This window comes from Bos indicus x Bos taurus, chromosome 28 (genome assembly GCF_003369695.1).
Source record: "Bos indicus x Bos taurus breed Angus x Brahman F1 hybrid chromosome 28, Bos_hybrid_MaternalHap_v2.0, whole genome shotgun sequence".
NCBI lineage: Eukaryota > Metazoa > Chordata > Mammalia > Artiodactyla > Bovidae > Bos > Bos indicus x Bos taurus.
Genome location: NC_040103.1, coordinates 43,336,725 through 43,358,307, shown reverse-complemented (window position 1 = coordinate 43,358,307; position 21,583 = coordinate 43,336,725). Strand labels below are relative to the sequence as shown.

Below are 21,583 nucleotides of genomic sequence, written 5' to 3'. Positions count from 1 at the left end.
GTTCATTCATTCAAAGGAACTGTGACTTGTTATGGACTAGGAAGGATTCTGGGACGTGAAAACAGATGCAGCTCCAGCCTGCATGGAACTTCCCTTCAGCTGGAGGAGGGGGATAATGAACTGGACCAATGAGCAAAGTGTAATGATGCATTCTAAGGCAATGCATTCAGCAGGAATAGAGGGTATGAAATATTAGGTAATCACTGGAGGAAGGCCTCTCTGACTCAAATTCTCTCCAGCTTCCAAGTTTGAGTCTGCCTTTTGGGGAGACACATCATCCTTTATAGATGGTCTGCTCTTTTGAAAATAACTTCCTTGAAAGCTGTGCTCTTCACCGTATATTTCCCTGCACTGAGACGTGTTATTAAAGGGCTCTTCTGGAGTCCTTTGTAAACAACACTTGTGTGATAGTCTTATTCTTCAGGTCATGCTGTTACTTTTGTTGTCCCTGGATTAAATTGAGGCGCATTGGTTGAGTTTTGAATTCTGGACCCTAACCTGGACTAGACGGGAGATTGAGGCCTAGGGTCTGGCTCCTCATGACCTGAATCCCCTCTCCCATGTCTCATGGGACTCACCTCTTTCTATCCGAGGAGTGTGTGAGGCAGGGCTTCTCCATGCGGCTTCCTGGGACCTCGAGCCTCAGAATTTCCACAACTTTGTGCTCCCTAATCATACAGATTCCCAGGCCTTCCCTCAAATTACTTGAACCAGAAGTTCAGGGGTCATGCCTGGGAATCCTCAAGAGGCCACAAGAGGCCTAATTATTTCCCCTGTACACTAACATTTTAAAAACCTTGATCTTCGGGCGCTCAGTGAGTGGTAGAAACAGGAAGGTACAGGCATGTCTCACAAATTTGGGGCCAGTCCTTCCTGCATCTGGGCTGCTGCTCCCCGGCCCCCTCATTCCCCTGTCTGTACCCAGGCCCTCCCCACACTTCTCTCTACCAGCTCCTGCCTCCCAGAAGGTGTTCTGTGTCAGAAATGTGCTCCTCACTTTCGATGTAGCCCCTGGTTGTAATTTAAGCTCCTTTAATCATAGGATTCTTTGTGAAAGGAATTGGAGGCACAGGTAAGCAGGAGGGAAAGACTACTGGGAGAAAGGAGGCTTTCCCAGGGCCTCTAACAATCCTGAGTCCGCCATTCCATGAATGACGGGCTTGGGGGTGGGGTGGGGGGATGGGTCAGTCCTTCAAAGCAGGCTCAGATAAAGGTGTCTGTATCATCGGTGAACGGGAGACTAGGAAGGGAACAGGAAGTCCCTCAGTTGAAGGGCTTTGTCACAGCATCTTGATGTGAACTCAGGGGGACACAGCCTGCCACAGCCTGTGAAATCCGCCCTCCCCAAGGGAGTCTGCAGGATGTTCTGTCCGAGTCAGAAATCAAGGGTCTCAGGTCTCACACCTCTCTGCGTGGTGGTTGCCCCACAGGTCCCAGCAAAGGATACTTGACTAAGATTCTTTCTCTCCAATCTGCTTCCTCCAGACACGAGGCTGAAAGGATCGTCCTGTCTTGGTGCCTCTGGGCTGTGTTCTTTCAGACAGTTTGATCCCGCGGCCACTTTCAACCAGAGGGCCGGGATGTGGTGGCTCCCACAGCCCACCCCTCTTAAATTTCATCTGCTTCTGCTGTCTTGGGGAGGAGCCCAGAATGGCCTGTCACTGCTATCAGGCCACCGCCTCACCAGAAGGGCAGCCCACCAAGGGCTGGGGTCCCCAGAAAGTTACAGAGCCATCAAGAGGTCAGCTGATGACTTAGCTTTTGAGTGCTCTTTGCTTTCCCTTTATCCTGTGGCCCAGACCCATTGATAAATGGGCACAGGAGTCAGAGCTCAAAATGCCCACTATGTTGCTGATAAAGCTGTATTGAGAAGAGTAGCTTGGTGCTGAGGCCAAACTGGGCTTCCTTTTGCTTCCCTGATCAGTTTTACCGCCCTCTTTCCAGGCCCCATACCCTGTGGGAGGAGGCGGTCCTTGTACAGCCCTCCCTCACAAGACTTTGGGATGCAGGAAGGGTGGCAGAGCCAAGGCTCCCTGGGAGGCAGGGCTGGCACCATTCCTACCATCTAGAGTAGTGTACCTTCTCCTGGAGGGCACGCTGCCCAGCCCCGCATTAGCTCTTGGCTGAGAGGCTGGGCTCCAAGCACGGGGCAAGACAAAGGCCACCTCAAGCAGGGCATTGGCCTGAATCTCTGGACTCAGACATGTGTGGCTGGACAATGTATCACATTCACTTTGAGATAGCACAGGATTAGCAGCTGAAATAAGATAGCTAATGCCGAACCTTGGGAAAATTTCAAAAGCTCTGGCAGAATTGATGTAAAAATTTTCTTTTTTGTAAGAACAGATAAGATTATGACCAATGTTGCTGATCTTCATATGCCAAACAAGGTTGCTGTACTTTCCCATAAAATAGCCGCACTGGAGAGAAATGAAGAACCTCCACAAACTCCTTGCTTAGAGTCCCTTAGTTCTGAATCCCAGCTTGCTGGTTCTTTCAATACCCATCTCTGCAAGTCCTCTGGGGAGACCTTATTTATTACCTTTAATCTCAAATAAGGCAAAGGGACTGCAGACATTAAGCCACAAGGAACTCTTTCTTATGGACCGTTTGGACATCTGAAGAGTCACACTCTGAGGCACAGGGCTGACAGGGAAGGACCATGCTATAATTAGGTGTGGGGATTAGAGCAGGGAATAAAAGAGACCAAGTTGCTGTCTTCTGGAGCTAAGGAGCTAAGCTCTTATGGAGCTGTCTTATGGATAAAAATGGCTCATTAGGTCTCAGGCACTGTTCTGAGTACTTTCCATATATTAACCCTTCTGGCTTCACACTCATTCTGAACTTATTATCATCCCTGTATAACAAATGGGGAGGTAAGTGGCTTGCCCACGGTCACATAACTAGCAAATGGCAGCTTGGTATTTCACCCAGCGTGCATCAGTGCACCCCACACTTCAAAGTGCATATGATTCACTCGAGAAATTTGGGTTTAAAAGCGGATTCTGATCCAGTAGATCTGGGTTGGAGCCCCTGCAATCCTGTAGTTCTGACAAGTTCTCAGGTAACATTGATGCTGGTGGTCCGTGGACCACACTTAGAGTAGTAAGGCTCTGGACCATGACGGGCATCACTGATCTCCTGAAATCTCAGGTCCTCAGAGGTCCATTTATTTTCCTTTTGGTATTGTCTTTATTAAGACTCTGTGGTTATACTAGCCTAGGCTCAACTCGTTGAAGATGAAAACTCATTCAAGCTAATTCAGGAGAGAGGTGGGAATGGTTTAAGGATACAGAACTGATGGAATGCAAGGTTAGAAAACACATCAGCCTCTTGGTACCCAGGATGCCACCAGGATCAAGTTCTTTATCCTCGACCTTCCTTCTGCAGGTTCTGCCCTTGCTCCAGTTGCTTTCCTGTTTTCCGAAACAGCTGCCCACCCCAGAGTCCATAGACTTTTCAACCCCAGGACCTACAACCACCATATTTACTCTGTTTAAATTCTTGAAGGGGGAGTCTGATCAGTTGCTCTGACAGTGAGTAGATTATACAGGCTGTGGGTGGGGCAAATTAAGCAGGAAGGATGTTAGGCAAATTGTCTGACATATCTAATAACGCACGAAAGACCAAATGTCCACTAAGGGTTCATTCCTGGATGTCCAAATTGCTTTCTTTCAGGGGCCATCAGAAAGAAGTAGGTCAGTTATTTACTGGACGCTGACCAGCTGCCAGGCAGGGTGCCCCAGATGGTGATGTGGAGGTATCACCTTTTTGGTTTTGAGGAATTTAGGATCTACAGGGAGGGGAGTTGTTCCCCACAGGACAAAACCTTCCTTCTGAGAACAATTAGAAAAGCTGAAAAAGTAGTCTGCATTTCAGTTTTCTTAATTTATTAGGATTTTTTCCTAAATTTATTTTTATTTATATTTCATAGATATATTTGCGTGACATAATTATGCAATTACATATGTGCCTATGTATTTCAGCTCTCCTAATTGTTCTCTGAAGGACAGATAGATTGACTGCAGAGAAGAGCAATGATGGAGCCTAATTGTCAGAGTCATTTATAAGAAATTCAACCGTTCTTATGCAGTGCTTGACTGCAAGGAGATCCAACTAGTCCATCCTAAAGGAAATCAGTCCTGAATATTCATTGGAAGGGCTGATGCTGAAGCTGAAGCTCCAGTACTTTGGCCACCTGATGCAAAGAACTGATTCATTGGGAAAGACCCTGATGCTGGGAAAGACTGAAGGCAGGAGGAGATGGGGACGACAGAGATGAGATGGTTGGTTGGCATCACCGACTTGATGGACATGAGTTTGAGTGAGCTCCGGGAGTTGGTGATGGACAGGGTGGCCTGGCGTGCTGCAGTCCATGGGGTCACAAAGAGTCGGACACGACTGAGCAGCTGAATGGAAATATGCAGTGCTTGTTTAGAAAAGTTATGCAGAAAGTGACAATCAGGTTGTTTATGAGGCAAACAGCTTTTGGCAGTTCTAACTGTGAGATGAAAATTGGAAGGTCTATGATAATTACTTGAGGCTTTCTATTGGGGATCCTTGAAGTAAGGGCAAACAGAAATAGAGCATATCCTATAAAAACTGAAACCCAGCTTCCGAGCAGCTCATACTCTCAATGGATCAGCTGAGCGTCCTCCTACTCTGATTTCCGATGAGGATAATAAAATTCCATCTAGAGTCGCCATGACCTTCCTGTACAATGTCTGGCATTCAAGCTAAAAAATTATCAGGCACATCAAAGGACAAGATCAAAATAAAAAACAGATAATAGGGAACACTCTCACATTGCTGGTGGGAATGTAAACTAACACAGCCACTATGGAAGACGGTATGGAGATTCCTTAAAGAGCTAGGAATAAAACCACCATATGACCCAGCAATCCCACTCCTAGGCGTATACCCTGAGGAAACCAAAATTGAAAAAGACACATGTACCCTGATGCTCACTGCAGCACTGTTTACAATAGCTAGACCATGGAAGCAACCTAGATGTCCATCAACAGATGAATGGATAAAGAAGCTCTGGTACACATATACAATGAAATACTACTCAGGCATAAAGAGGAACACATTTAAATCAGTTCTAATGAGGTGGATGAACCTATTATAGAGCCTATTATACAGAGTAATAGTAAGCCAGAGAAATAATAAATATTGTGTACTGACACATATATTTGAAATCTAAAAAGATGGCTCTGATTAACTTATTTTCAGGGCAGCAATGGAGAAGCAGACATAGAGAGCAGACCTATGGACATGGGAGAGGGGAGGAGGGAGAGGGGGAGATGTATGGAGAGAGTAACCTGGAAATTTACAATACCATATGTGAAATAGATAGCCAATGGGAATTTGCTGTATGGCTCAGGGAACCCAAACAGGGGCTCTGTGATAGGCTGAAGGGTGGGGTGGGGCGGGAGATGGGAGGGAGGTTCGAGAGGGAGGGGACATGAGTGTACCTATGGCTGATTCTTGTTGATATATGACAGAAAACAACAAAATTCTGTAAAGCAATTATCCTTCAATTAAAAACTTAAAAAAATAAATATAAATAAATAACAATTTAAACAATCTTAAAGAAAAACAGACAATGGAAATAAGCTTACGGGTGATGCAGATGTGAAGGCTATCAGGCATGTATGTAAAATAATATGATTAATATGGTTGAAAAGTTAGATGACATGCTGGAGAAATTCATCAGAGAGTGTAGGCTTTATAAAAAAAAAGAATTGAATGATCTATAACTGAAAAAAATACCATAAATGAAATGTTAAGCTTAGTAGATGGGTTTAAGAGCAGCTTAGAGACAGGTGAAGAGAAGATTAGTGATCTGTGTGGTAGGTCAATAGGAAATACCCATCCAAGACCTGGAGAAAAATAAGGATGGAAAATTCAGATTTGGAACCCATGGCAATAATAATATACAAGTTTAATGGAGGGGCAATAAACAGAGTTAAAATTTTAAACCATCCTTGCCATGTCCCTTTCCTCTATTAATTAAATTTTTATTCCAACCACCTTTGTCTTTTTATCTGGGCCCTAGATTCTCTTCTCTAGAACTCTTCAATGCAGTAAACGATGACCACATGTAACTATTTCATGTGAATTAATTAAACTGAAATACAGTTACAAATTCAGCTCCTCGTCTCATGCAGACAAGTCACGTCTCACTCGCTCAACAGACGTGCAGCGGCCGCTGCGCATGCTGTGCAGGCACTGAGCACTTCCCTCTCCTCAGAAAGTTCCATTGGACAGCGCTCTCATCCCCTGACACTTACATTTTTCCATTTGGTCAATTTTTAGATTACCCGTGTACATGGAAGCTTTCCATGGTTCTAGACTCTTCAGTATTACATTCAAGGTTTGAAAAAGTAGGGAAAGTGTTAGTTGCTCAGTCATGTCCAGCTCTTTGCAACCACATGGACTGTAGCCCGCCAGGATCCTCTGTCCATGGAATTCTCCAGGCAAGAATACTGGAGTGGGTAGCCTTTCCCTTCTCCAGGGGATCTTCTCAACACTGGGATCAAACCCAGGTCTCCTGCATTGCAGGCAGATTCTTTACTGTCTGAGCCACCAGGAAAGTCCTATAACTCAGTTGTGTTTCCTGATGATTGAAAGCAGGCACAGTGAATTCAGTGCTTAACCACTGACTGAAAGCCAACAAAATAATCTCAGAATCAGATGCATGCTACTGGGTGACTGGCTTACACGGAGGATGGTGCTCAGAGCACCGACCCCGAGTCATCAGAAGACCTCGGGCTTCCCTAGAGGTACTCAGCAAGTGCACTACATTTTGGAAAGATGTAGTAAGTATTAATATATGGGGTGTGTAGGACTTCTACCGAACTGAGTACCAAAAACTTAATTCCCTTCTCTGGTCTCTTACTTATTACGTGTAAGTCATTGCACCTTCCCCTGGCATGTGAGTTGTGACAATTAAATGTGGTTTTTGCAAATGTGAAGATTACTTTATAAATGTAAGTGCCATGTATCCCATGTGATATAATCTTTGGGACTGAGACGGGCCAGGTTCATAAACTACTTCACTTCACGCAATTTCGGGTTTTCGTTTTGTTGTTGTCTTACAGTGATTTCCCTCAAATCTTCTGAAGATTCATCCGTTGAGAAAAAGAAGGAGACATGGGCATTTTTTGAAGGTAATTCTTACTTATTTCTTTATTATAAGACGCAACCTCACTTTTCAATAATAGGAAATGAATAGAATAAGAAGAAAGGACCCCGACTTCTTAGTTTTTTCCTAATATCAAATGGTTTTCTTGATTTAAACATAGTCAGGAGTAGGATGGGAATGCCTGGAGGTATCAGTCCACAGATTTGAAAGAACAGAGTTGAAAGGTCCAATCTGCATAATTTGGTGGTGTTTGTTTTTCTTCACAATTCCTACTCCTAAGTGATATTAAGGAGAGACCTGTAAGCAATATAAAAAGGCAAATTACATCTACTGTGACTAATTTTATCTCAGGTTTCTTAAGAGTTTGGGATTCTGGAAACATTTGTAAACCTTGCTGCTGCTGCTGCTAAGTCACTTCAGTCGTGTCCGACTTTGTGCGACCCCATAGACGGAAGCCCACCAAGCTCCCCCGTCCCTGGGATTCTCCAGGCAAGAACACTGGAGTGGGTTGCCATTTCCTTCTCCAATGCATGAAAGTGAAAAGTGAAAGTGAAGTCACTCAGTCGTGTCCGACTCTTAGCCCCATGGACTGCAGCCCACCAGGCTCCTCTGTCCATGGGATTTTCCAGGCAAGAGTACTGGAGTGGGGTGCCATTGCCTTCTCCTTAAGCCAGTGATTTTCAACCCATGTTAGAGTCACCTGGGAACTTTAAAAACACTGTTGCCTGAACTGCATCTCTAGAGATTCTGATTAAGTTGGAACTTGTTAGAAGTTCTTTACGAGATGCCAGCCTGCAGCCATGGCCCCAGCCTGCAGCCATGGCCCTAGGTGTTTCCCCAAACGGGTTCCAGACCAGCAGCATCAGCGTCACATCAGCATCAGCACAGCCGGGAGGCTGTTACAGTGCACTGCGCTCTGTGCCGCCGTGCTTACGGACTCAGAGTCTCTGGGGGTGTTACCCCCAGAAACCTAGGTTTTAATAAGACCTCCGGGTGATCTGATGTATACTCAGACTGGAGCTTTAGAGCAGTCATTCTCAACAGGAGGTAATTTTGTCCCTCTAGGGGACGTTGTCCAACGTCTGGGTAGTTGTGCTTGCCACAAGAACATTTTGGTGCTACTGGCATCTGTTGGGTCTTACAATGCACAGGTCAGCCCTGACAGCAAAGAATTATCTGGCCCCAAAATTCAAGAGTGCCAAGGTTGAGAAAGTATATGGCCTTAGAGTATGGACAACTCACGGAAATTATTGTAAAGTGGTTGAAGATTACAACCATAAGCAATGAAAGAATGTACTTCGTGAGTTCTCAGGCAGAACCTTTGATCAGTTAAAAAAAAACACAACAGATTAATGTTAAGATGTGATCAGGAAATTGTGAAGGATTACATCTTGTGAAGGCATTGCATTTTTTGATGATGTATGGACCTTGGGAAAAGGATCTGAGACCTGTGTCCCCTGGGGGTTCAGCATCACCCTTTGTTAATTCAGTGGATATGAGAACATGCTCATGGCAGACTGCACTTGGATTCAAACCTACCTCTTCTGATAGCTAGTTAATAACAGTGACTTGAGGAACTGTCTCCCTAAGAAAAACGTAACCATAATTATGAACCTGGTTTGCAAGGCATAAAGTGTCACTCAGGTAGGCCATTAGGATTGTTTCATTTTGAAGTCATTGCATTTCTCAGGTTACACTTTACTGTAACAGTGATTCTTTGTATTCCCTGCCTTTTCTTCTGCACATTTTGTAGATGGCTTTTTCTGTATTTAATGATCTTCTCCAAGTAAAATAATCCACAGTTCCCTCCTTTAGCCTTTCATTCAGTGAATGCCTATTTGTTAGCAAAGAGATGTGTGACTTTCATCCTCACAGAGTGAAGCATTAGAAAAAGCACTTGGTGTGCCCATATTCTGAGGCTGCCCTATAACCCAGGCACTGGAAGGGGGCACGTCTGGAGATACCCTGGGGGCTCTCTAAGACAGATCACTGGCAGATATGACAGCAGGAACCCTGTTTATCTTCAGGTGCATAAGGATATCCTGGGGGGTTGTTAGTAACCCAGACTCTGGGTTGCCCTCCACTCCTGCCCCTGCCAAGAATCTGATTATACATTTAGGAAGAGATCAAAGAATTTGCACTTCATCAGGGCTTGAGGTGTTTCTGGTGCAAGTGATCCGAAAACTGTTTGAAAATACTATGGCCCCAAACCCAGGACTTTATATATTTGGAAAGACTGGAGCATTTAAAAGTCTGCACACACACACCTTGCTGCACAATCCCAATCTCTAAAACATTTTGTACAATTAATGATTACTTTTTAGTTCATGTGTAGCTACAGAATATCAGGGTTACTCTCAGTTTAACTCTACACAAAATCTATAGCCCATGGTCTTCTCCACACAGAGAATTCGGTTTCTACAGAAAAGCAGGACTGGAATTCTCAGTGTATATCCTGCCTCAGAGCAGCTGTGTCCAAAGTGCTCTTTCCCTGTGATTTCGGCAGCAGCAGCAGCATCTGTGGCTTTTGCTTTTTTAACCCAGCCACAGTGTTGACGAGGTCAGGGGTACAGCTGAAACTCGCTGGCGTCTGATCCCAGGCCTTTGCCCTTTCGTTCCTGGATGGGAGCGCAGCGGCAGCGCTTGAGGACGGATATCTGTCCTCCTGGGACTCAGCTCGGCCTGGCTGCATGCCCGCACCACAAAAAAAGCATTGTCAGGCCTCTTGGTGAGATGCTGGAGTAAGTTAAAATCCCTCCGGGCTATAGCTCAGGTATTTCTCCCCAAGCAAGATATTATTACTGGCTGGATAAAAACAGGAGTAGAAGTACCTGGTTTTTTCCACAGAACTGCAAAATAGGGATTTGTAGTTGCCCTGGAAATATAGAGGGTGGACATCAATTTTCTGGATTCAGTGGCCCCGGGCGGGGGGGTAGTTGAGCTCCTTCCCTGTGCTGAGGAATGCTGGGGTCACCGGGTTTCAAAGCAGCGCTCAATACTCCAGCCAGGCTCATGGTTGCCCAGCAACAGGTGCGCAGGCTGCCTTTCATGGGGACTGCTCTGCCTGGCCTGGCCTGGTGTGGCCTGGCTCTCTGAACGGATGGGAGCTGGCATGCAGACACAGCGCACCACATCTTGCCTCCCTGCGGCATGCACATCACTCTAGCCTGCCGGCCCCGCCATCTGCTTCAGGGAGGCCTGGGCTGGGGGCGGTGGGGAGACAACTTTCTGCATGGCGGCTTGCAGTTGGATCTAACAAAGACGTTGGTGTCTTTGGAAGTCCAGCTGCAGACGATGAAACTGCAAGTGATTTCGGAGAACAAGGAAGATTTTTAGAACTATTTTGAGCGTTCAGGTGTTTGTGGTATTTGAAAAGCTAAGCCCGGATTTGGTTAAGTGTAGGTTCAACCTGAAGCTGAAGGTGAGGATTCAGCCTCCGGACAAGCATTGTTTGGCCTGGCCCGAGTTTTACAACCTCTGGGCGAACATTTATAATGAGAGAGGCGTTTATATAAAAGGTAAAGGAAAAGGTGAAAGATCAGGCAACTGCGGGCCAGTATCCAGCCTGAGAACCGCATCTGGAGCCATACTGTGTCACCCGAGGAACACTTTGGCTCTAGCTTGCTGGCAAAAACCATCCTGGAGTCTTAGTCATTTGTGCTGGCGTTTCCGATGGCTCAGGGTTTAACCTTTGTTTTCCCTTTGTTTTCCGAGAAAGATAGGGGAGGTGGTTTTAGTGTTCTGAGTAGTTCCAGCAGGGAGATCGCCTTTCTGCAGCAAAGGGATGCTTGAAAACAGAGGGAAAAACCAGCAACTGGGGGTGCTGCCCAATCCACAGAAACCTCAGGTGTTCCTGAGCTTTTTCTCCTCCTACAAGGTGATACTGTTTAATGTTCCTGTGGCTTTGAGAATACAATAGAGCAGGCCTGATCCGTGCTAAGCCTGTGGGACCCACGTGAGGGTGGCTGGTGCCTGCTGGCCAGTGTCCACAGCCCGGAGGGCCTGTGTGCTTGGCGGTGCAGCTGAGCCTTCCAGACTGGCCAGATGTTTTATGACTCTGTAGCCGTGGCTGCCTGTGGAGAGCCATTCTGTGCACGTTGAGGAGGCTGTGATCTGAAAATGTCATGTGGGCCTCCTGGAGCCCTTTGCCTCCTACCTTAGAGCGTGCCACAGATGTCTGCGGTAGGTTTTGGGGGGACACTGGTGGGAGAGTCTCCCTGATACCTCATCCCTGTTTGGTTCCTGTAGTCCTGAAACCAGAGACGCCGTCTGATGAAGAGGGGAACTCGTGACTCAGGTCACTCTGCTCCATCGACACAGAAACTTAAGGAAGAGAGTTCTCTCCATCCCAATCCTGAAGTCCAGTTGCCATTGCCTTTTGCTCCCGGGGCCCGAGTCTCCGGAATCCTTTTGAGACAGATGCTGCACCCCCCTGCCCGTGTTCTGTCTGCCTGGCACTTTGTGTTGTTCCTCAGCCTCTAGAGCCAGAAATGGCTCTGTAGTCCTGTTCCCAGAATAGTTTGCTCAACAGTGTGTGAATCCAGGACTGGCCATATGTTATTCATGTTCTGGCCTGTCCTGTATCCTGTCCTGAGTCCCAGGCTGTGACCTCTGCTCTGTCCCTTGGAACTTCATGTTAAATGGAAGGCCAAGCCTGTCCCCGTAACTGCCCACTTGCAGAGTTCTCTACTGAATTAAGCTGCAAAGCCCACACATCTGAGACACAGGCATCTCTTTAGAAAGGCAGTTTTGATTTCACTTATAGGAGACAGTTTTCTCTGTGTCTAGCTCAGTCTCCTCATACCCCATTGAGCTCCTTGACTCCGGTTATCTGGCTTTGTCCCCACCACCCTACTAAAGGGGCTTTCCTCCAGGACTTTTCCAATAACTTCCTAGTGGGAAAACCCAATGGTGGTTTCCAATAGCACTGGATGCTACCGGGGAAGCTTTCTTATGACATTCTACTGTCTCGGCTTCCACGGCTCTCACTCGGTCCTCCCCGGCTCCTGTGCCTGGCTCCCGCTCCATTTGTAGGATTCTCTCTCTATCGCACCCACCTGCCCTGCTCCCTAAATACTGCTGTAAGTGCTCCCATCCCCAGCAACCTTGTCCTGTGTGCTTTCTGTTGATTGAACCCAGCTCTCCTGTATTGCAAGCAGATTCTTTACCCTCTGAGCCACCAGGAAAGCCCCTTTCTATTGATACTTAGCTTATTTTTAGTCTAGCCTTCGAAGTTGCCTTCTAAGGAGCTAACTCAAGCTAGCTTAGGTGAATATGTTGGCTGAGCCTGAGACCAAGGGAGGCTCTCCAGGGATGGGATTACCTAGGGCCTCCTAGCGGACCCTGAGATGTGTGATTCTGTTCCATTTCCCCTTCTTCTTTCTCCTTGACCATAACCTTATCTGCTTCTCCAGGCCTCCTTGCAATCCAGCCAGCCCAGGAGGCTTACTGCTTGCTTTTTCAGCTTCAGCACTTAACCAGCTGCTTCTCCATGTCCTGATGGCTTTACAAACGTGCATTCTTGCCAACTCAGCAATTCCACATCCAGGAACTTAAATCTTGAGAACACAATGTGAGAGAGTCATTAAAGTTTAAGGTTATGAATACTCATCTTAGAATCATTTTTTATAGGGAAGTTAGGAACACTTTGAGTAGCCAAGGATAAGATGCTAAGTCACTCATGATGATATATTAATAGCAGAAACTTTTATCATATTTTTCAAAATTAAAATAACTCTTTGAAGAGACCCTAATGAGAAAAAATAAAAAACAAGGTATAAAATAGCTACGATCTTAAAACTCTATGCATAGACATCATGAAGTGTAGCACCTCAGAGTGATGGAGGGCTGATGGCTTGTTTCTCTCTTTCTTTTTCAGATTTTATTCCCTCTCTGCATTTTTGCGTTTTCTATGTTATTTTAACTACAGCTTACCACAGTGGTCCAGTCTTCTGGGAAGCCCCTCCAAACCTCCCAAAGCTGGATGGGTCCCTCTTCCGTGTATTTCTGGTACTGGGCATGTATGTCTGTAGTTTGGGTACCATGTAGCCCTCTGACTTCTTGACGAGAAGACCTCTGGATATTCATTATTATATTTCTTGTACTTAGGAGCAAACTGAATATCAGTTCAGTTCAGTCACTCAGTCGTGTCGACTCTTTGCAACCCCGTGGACTGCAGCACGCCAGGCCTCCCTGTCCATCACCAGTTCCTGGAGCTTCTCAGACCCGTGCCCATCGAGTCGGTGATGCCATCCAAGCATCTCATCCTCTGCCGTCCCCTTCTCCTCCTGCCTTCAGTCTTCCCCAGCATCAGGGTCTTTCCCAATGAGTCAGTTCTTTGCATCAGGTGGCCAAAGTATTGGAGCTTCGGCATCAGTGCTTCCAGTGAATATTCAGGACTGATTTCCTTTAGAATTGACTGGCTTGATCTCCTTGCAGTCCAAGGGACTCTCAAGAGTCTTCTCCAACACCACAGTTCAAAAGCATCAGTTCTTCAGCACTCAGCTTTCTTTATGGTCCAACTCTCACATCCATACATGCCTACTGGAAAAACCATAGCTTTGACTAGATGGACCTTTGTTGGTAAAGTAATGTCATTGCTTTTTAATATGTTGTCTAGGTTTATCATGGCTTTTCTTCCAAGGAGCAAGCGTCTTTTAATTTCATGGCTGCAGTCACCATTTGCAGTGATTTTAGAGCCCAAGAAAATAAAGTCTGTCATTGTTTCCATTGTTTCCCATCTATTTGCCATGAAGTGATGGGACCAGATGCCATGATCTTAGTTTTTTGAATGTTGAGTTTTAAGCCAGCTTTTTCATTCTCCTGTTTTACTTTTATCAAGAGGCTCTTTAATTCCTTTTCACTTTCTGCCATAAGGGTGGTGTCATCTGCATATCTGAGGTTATTAATATTTCTCCCTGCAATCTTGATTCCAGCTTGATTCCGATCTTGATTCCAGGCTGAATATGTCTGTTGGCTGAAAACATTCAAGTCAGCAGAGAAGCATTTTTTATAAGTTCAAACATTTACTAAGTTTGAATTATCTGTGGCTTTTTGGTTTGTGAGGTTTCCTGGTAGCTCAGATGGTAAAGAAGCTGCCTGTATGTGGAAGACTTGGGGTTCGATCCCTGAGTTGGGAAGATCTCCTGGAGAAGGAAATGGCAACCTGTTCCAGTATTCTTGCCTGGGAAATCCCATGAACAGGGGAGCCTGGCGGGCTACCGTCCATGGGGTCTGTAGAAAAGACTGGACACGCGTCGGGCAGGCCTGAGCGACTCACACTTTCACTTTATTTTTGCTTCGTAGAAGCCTTAGATAATGCTTCCGGTTTCCCTTTCAATTTCTGGGCAGTTTGGGCATTTTATCAGTCGGATTGATGAATAAGTTGATCACTGGAGTTTAAGAAATGGTTGTATTTATTGTTATGGGCTGAATGTTCGTGTCCCCTAAAATCTGTATATTGAAATCCTATCCCTTAATGCAATGGTATCAGGAGGTAGGGATTGCAGGGGGGTGGGTGGTGATGAGGTCATGAGCATTGAGCCCTCGTGAATGGGATTAGTGTCTTTATACGAAGGGACCTGTGAGAGCTTACTTGCTCTCTCTCTGTTCTCCTCCACGTGAGGATACTGGAGAAGACGTCTCCAAACCAGACAGAGTCCTGATCAGGCACTGGACTTGCCAGTGCCTTGATCTTGGGCTTTCTAGTCACTGGAACAGTGAGAAATACATTTTTGTCATCTGATTCACCTGGTCTTTGTATTTTGTTACAGCAGCCTGGTTTAAGATAGATATGAACATGATTTCATCTTTGGACTGTAAAGCAAACTTATTTTGAGACATTTGTAGATTGACGTATATTTCTAATAAGTAATACAGAGATTCCTTGTACCAGTTTCAGCCTTTTATCCAGTTTCTCTCAAGGCATCATCTGGAAAAACTGCAGTAAAGCATTGCAACCAGGATGTTGACACTGATACAGCTGAGATACGCAATATTCACTACAAGGCTCGCTGAGAGCAAGACCCATTTTCCCCACCCGCTCCCTCCTTAACCCCTGGCAACCACTCTTCTCCAGAACTACCGTTTTTGTCATTCCAAAATGCTTTGTGTAAATAAAACCGTACAGTGTGTAATTTGGGGGGATTTTTTCTCACTTAGCACAACTGTGCTAAGAGTTTGTTCCCTCTTATTACTGGGAAGCGTCTCATAGTGTGGATGGAGCGCCGTGCTAAGAGTCTGTTCCCTCTTATTACTGGGAAGCGTCTCATAGTGTGGATGGAGCGCCGTGCTAAGAGTCTGTTCCCGCTTATTACTGGGAAGCGTCTCATAGTGTGGATGGGGCGCCGTTTAACCGTTCACCCGTTGAAGAGCATCTGGGTGGTTTCCAATTTTGGGCTGTTATGAATAAAACTGCTACAAACATACACAGCCAGGTTTTTGTTGAACTGAAGTTTCCATTGCTCTGAACAAGTGCCCCCAGAAAGCGGTTGCTGAGCTGCGTGGTGATTATTGGCGGGCCCTTTCAGAAACTGCCATACTGTGTCCAGAAGCCCCTGTACCATTTTACATTCTCACCAGCAAGGTCTGAGTGGCCCAGTTGATTCATGTCCTCGTCCGTGTCTGTTATCGTTCTAGTTTTATTTTGGTTATTCTGATAGGTATGTGGGTTATCTCATTCTTCATATGGATACTTATAGAACACAAGTTTTACATTTTGATGAAATCCAATTTAATTAAGTGTTCCTTATTTGAGTAATGCTTTGGTGTTAAGTCTAAAAATTCTCTGCTTGGTTCTTGATCTCAAAGATTTTTCTTCTCTTTTTCCAGCAGTTTTCTTGTGTCTCCTTTAATGTAGGCATGTGGTTCATTCTGAGTTGAATTTTGATGATGTGTGGAGTTCTTTATCTGGAGCATCTCCTCTGGTGTGGCCTTCCTGGCAGTGACCCTCGTGCCCCTGCCTTTCAGATCTCTACGTGTATGCTGTGCTCGTGTGCTGTGTGGGGATTCTCAGTGTCCTGCTCTTCACCCTAACCATCATCTGGCAGTCTGTGTTTAGCAAGAGGAAGTCCAGAGGTAAGAGAATGGATAAAGTCATGTCTGGGGTGACAGCGCAAGCAAACCACAGACAGACAGAAGACAGCTGGGCAAAGTATCACTTTGGTGGCAAAACACATCCTGAGTCAGGGGTTATTTACCTGTGACTGGCAAGCAAAGTAAGTGGGGGAGATATGTCTCCCTTAGACTCTGTGAAAATCAACTGTAACCACTGTTGACATCATTGCAGTTCCCCCCCTTTCTTAAATCCCTTCCTTCTGCGGTTTCTGAGCACCCTTAACCTCTCTCTTCCTCCCAGAAGAGTCTGTGGAGTCAGATGACCCTGGGTTTGATTCTGCTGCTTAAGACTGGGTTTTCAGACACATTCCTTACACACTCTGAACTTTGGCTTTCTTATTTATTAAATGACATGGAATGGACACCACCTTCTTTAGACTGAATATTGCTGTGTGTTCTTAATTTAATCACAGCATCTGACACTGTGCCTGGCAGGCATTAGAAAGGCTTCCCTCCCCTCTCCTGTCCAGTCTGAGTGTTCACTTCATTCTGCCTCCTTCCTTGTTGATATCCATGTCCCCTGGATGCTGTCTTCAGCCCCTTCCTGCTTTAATCTTTCTTCCTGAGTGATTGCAGTAATTGCGACTCTGACTCTTAGCTCCCTATGAATACTGCCTGCTTTCTCTCCCTAGCCCCTCCTCTCACCAAGCCTCCATGACACGTTTCCATCAGCTCCTGTGTGTTTCCTCTGAAATACCCTTCTTGTGCCCTGCCACTTAGGAATTTCTGAAATAGATGGGGACACTTCAGCTCCCAGAGATGACCTGGGTAATAGCTGGGCTTTGGAATTAAAATAACTCCAGTTCAGTGACAACTCTTCATGTCCTATCTTATGACTTACCTGCCATGCCTCACCTTCTCCGTCTAAATAGTGAGGAGTGCAGCAGTGTATCAGTCTCATAGGACTGTTGTGAAGATTAAGTTAAAAAAAAAACACAAATGAAACCCTTAACACATTCTGGTTCCCTGTAAGTATCCTGTATTTATGATGACATGTGCGTATAGTTATTAATATATATAATGATGATTACTGTTCGCCTAAGTTCATAAAGCTGGCAAGTATTACATTTGGAGCCCATGGCTTAAGGGGAAAATAAAACAGGGACACCGAGCAGCATTTCTAGAGGGGATTCTCTGCAGAGGTGCAGGCAGGGCTAAGGGAACCAGGGAGAGATGGAGAGGGAGGCCCTCAGGAACCAACACCCATGGGATGCTGTTTCCACCCTAGACCTTAGGGGACAAGAGGAGGAGAGGTTCTGGAACTTGTGAGAGCTGCAGCTTTCAGAGAGTTGTCACCACTAGGAGCCTTGGAAGGACCCAGCCAGGCCAAGCCAGGTGGGAGCAGGGTGTGAGCCAGGAGCCTCTGCTCAGCCCCTTCCTGCCCTCCTCCTTCACATGTCCCAGGGATGCTTTCCTTTGGTCCTGCCACCCAGACCTGAAGCCAGAGGGAAGTGCATAGAGGTCAGCCTCCAGGGCCTGAGTAGAGTGGAGAAGAGTGCTGATGACCGGGATGGGAGCTCAGAGCCCAAAGCACTGGAGCCAGAGCCAGAGCTACAGGCAGACCCGGCTTCCGCAGCCCTCGCCCTGCCCACAGCCAGAGCCAGAGCTACAGGCAGACCCGCCTCCCGCAGCCCGCGCCCTGCCCACAGCCAGAGCCAGAGCTACAGGCAGACCCGCCTCCCGCAGCCCGCGCCCTGCCCACAGCCAGAGCCAGAGCTACAGGCAGACCCGCCTCCCGCAGCCCGCGCCCTGCCCACAGCCAGAGCCAGAGCTACAGGCAGACCCGCCCTCCGCAGCCCGCGCCCTGCCCACTGTGCTTGGAGTCTGTGCTGCGCTCCGGGCGCCCCCTCCATGCCTGTGCCTGCCTTCTCCACGGTGTCCAGGCTTTTCTCCTGTTGCAAACCCTTGATGACTTTGATGAGCTCGTGGCGTGTGTTGCACATGTGCACATGTATCTCCCTCCCTCCAGGCAGATAGCGTGCAAGGCAGGGCCCGTGCCTCTGACCCATTCTCCTTGGAATTTGGCAGATGACAGCTGCTCACCAAATGGTGGGCAAATGGCTTTGTCTCCCAGCTGCTTTGCTCCCAGCTGCTGGAGTTCGGATGCCACATGGGCAGTCCCCAAGCCTGTTTTGCTGTAAAGGCATCTCTTCCTGGGCTCAGGGGCATAATGGAGAAATCTGCCTGGAGCTGCAAGTCCTGTTAGGCCGTGGGCAGGAGCAGGGAAACAGAGCCACATAGGTAGTTCAGTAGAAGTCCTTCTTTTCCAGAGTCAACAAGGCAGACCAGGACACATACTGCAGGCCTCTCAAGGGGCCACTGGGAACCCAGGTCTCAGCTGCCCTCAGCCCCCTGGGAGTGGGCCCACATGGCCTCACGCGTACCTGCACACAGCGTCTGAAGCCCTGTGAGCTGTCAGGGCTCAGCCTGAGTGCCCACTGCAGGCTAGACCCCTTTTGGCCCTTCCACATCCTCACGGATCCTTACTGCCAGCCCAGTCAACAGCCTGCGTCGCTCCCTTTTGACCAAGGACACAGCTGGGGAGCTTGTCCAAGTCCCCACTCGAGGGAGTGGTAGAGTCCAAGCCCAGCCCCATCCTCAGCCTTCGTGTTTCTGCTCAAGAGAACCTCAGCCATCTGGGGACTGACCTTGCTGAGGAATTTTCCTCCCGCCTTCCATGTGGTTGTTGCCCAGGTCCTTCCTAGATGGCAACTCGTAGCTCCCGAGAGCCTGGGGCTTGGCATCGCTTGGCATCGCTCTGGTACAACTGCCACCTGCAGGCTGGCATCCTGTAGCCCAGGCAAGACCGTGTCCAGGCTGGGGTTAGCCCTCACCTGGACACGGTAGCCTTAGAGCAGATTGGCCGAACCTTCAGGAGCAGACCTCAGAGGCCCTAACACTGCTACAGGGACTGGCAGGATGGGGCGTGGCTGTGACAGGGACAGGCCCGGGGGGATGACGGCCTGCAACCTGGATGTGTCATCTGGGAGCCTTAGCCATGCAGTGGGTGTAGTGTGGCCCGAGCTGAGGAGGCAGAGATACCTCGGGCTCCCAGGTACCTTCCTATTAGAAGAGGTGAGAGAAACAGCCCTTCCTTTTAGAGTCCTCAGAGTCCGGAAAATCACAGGTTACCATTTAAAAGCACCACATCCTGAATTTCTGCTTCTATGCACAGCGGTTGCCTTGTGTGACACCAGGAGCCTTTGAGTCAAGAGCCCTGGGTACTAAGCTATGACCCATGGTGGAGACTGGCTCCAGAACCACCCTTATTGCTTCTCTTCTCTTCCTGGTCTCCCTTCCTCACTCGCCAGTGGGTTTTCCAGGATTCCTTCCCACATGGACTCTGCACTCGAATCCTTGTCTTATAGACAAACTCTGCTTCTGGGGACCCCTAGCTAACACAGGTGACGCGGTTATGTCATCAGCAGTGGTTATGCTATGCATGTTTAAGGGAGATTGCAAGCGAGGTCTTGTAATCTGTATTTGTATAAAAATTTTGCATTAAGGTTTTAAAAATGTCCTTATTCCACAAGTCTCTAGGTATTAAATTTTTTTTTGGATTGAGTTTTCAGTAAATATTGCATGATTAGTAAAGATTTAGAAAATGAATATAAAATTAATCAAAACCACATAAATATATTATAAATTTAGATAAATAATTAATAATCTCAAGAAGTAAAATGTTATTGGAAATGGATTTTTATTTTTACTTCATATAGCCTTGTATGGATTTACGTAGTAATAGAATTCAGCATCATTTCTATTCCTATATTTTTAATAGATGTTAGCGCTGCAAAATCTCACTATGAAAAGAGGCAGGAATGGATGAAGTTTCCTTACACTACTCAATACTTTAAACTGCTTTCAAGTTATATGTCAAAAGTCATAATGATCTATCATGGAAAATGATTTTAATTCTCTACCAGCTGACAACTGGATTAGCTCATATTTCAATCCTTGTTGAAAGCAAAATATTGGAAACCTCTCCTCCAGTGAAAAGTCTGTGTGCCCTGCCATTAGTCACTCGCTTTCTCAACACTGACACCAGTAGTCCAGATCATTTATTGATTCACTGAGGCCATTGATGTGCCCACTGGCTTCTAGCCCCAGGACAGGTCTCTGAGGTACAAGTCAGGATGGGTGAGAGGAATGCCTTAATTTTATGAAGTAGAAAGGCTCATTTAACAGGGAGGGAGGGAAAGGAATACAGCCAGACCTAGGGCAAGTTCCAGTGGGATGAATTATAAGGAAAGAATACCATGGGAGGTGAGGATCCAGAAAATGATGTCCTTCAAACCATTCTTTCCAGGGGTATGCAAACCCCAGACTAAAGACCACTGACCTATATAGGAAGCTTAGGATACTGCCAGGAAGACATGGTGAGTTCAATAAATATGAACTATGATTTTATTATTATTGCAACTATAAATTAGCCAGCAAATAGTAGGTATTTAGCAAACACAATGCAGAAAGAGTTCAGTTACTAACAAGGGGTTGGATCAGATAAACCAAAAAAACTCCCCAAAGCTCAGATTCTGTCATCCTGGTTTGGAGTCTGCATTGGTCACCTCCGTAGGTAGGAGCTTAAAACAACTGTTTTATCTGCAGATCAGAAAGGTGAACTGGACTCAGCTGAACAGTTCTTCTGGCCTCAACTGGATCACTTATGCAGCTTCAGCCTGCTGGTGGGGCACTGGGGCCTGGCTGCTCTGGGGCCTCAGCTGGGATGTCTTATGTCTGTTCCACGTGGTTTCATCTTCCAGTAGGCTAGCCAGGCTTGTTTGTGTGGTAACAGAAGAGTTCCCTGCAATGAGAGAGAGAGCGCACAAGCCTCAAAGCACAGGGCCTTTTATGCTTCTGCTTGTGATTCTTTGGCTAATGTTTCATTGGCCAAAGCTCATCACATGGCCAAGCTCGGTGTCAGTGTAGGAGGGAGTTATATAAGGATGTGCAGAGATAGAATATATTAATGTGTGATTCACTGGGGCCATTGATGTAACACTCTACTACACAACTCCAGGGCCCTGTGGCTGTTTCAGCTTTACTTCTATTTGAGGTAAGTTCAACAGTGAGCTTAGATTGGACACTTATTAGGATAACTGCCTAGGTAATCTTATTTTTCCTCTGCAGCTAGAATTTTTTTTTTTTTCTCCTGAAGGCTACCTACTATGGAGAATGTCATTGCAAAAAAAAAAAAAAAAAGATTGTCTTTCCCAGGGCCTCCTTAATCAACGTCCTGGAAGATCTTTGATCATAGAATGAAAACCCACTTTATAGAGAGGAGGATCTAAGTGGAAACAAGTTGCCCTGAGAACGCTT

At 46.5% G+C, this 21,583-nt stretch overlaps 1 protein-coding gene across 2 annotated transcripts in view; it reads left to right on the top strand.

Annotated features, from left to right (window-relative positions):
* VSTM4 (V-set and transmembrane domain containing 4) overlaps positions 1-21,583 on the top strand; it is an 81,238-nt gene that overhangs the window by 18,724 nt on the left and 40,931 nt on the right. The window contains exons 3-4 of one of the 2 annotated variants that reach the window (XM_027530529.1): positions 7,107-7,175; positions 16,118-16,225. In XM_027530529.1, the coding sequence (XP_027386330.1) occupies positions 7,107-7,175; positions 16,118-16,225 (177 nt within the window). The remainder of the gene's footprint in view (positions 1-7,106; positions 7,176-16,117; positions 16,226-21,583) is intronic. The other variant, XM_027530530.1, reaches the window with a different exon arrangement.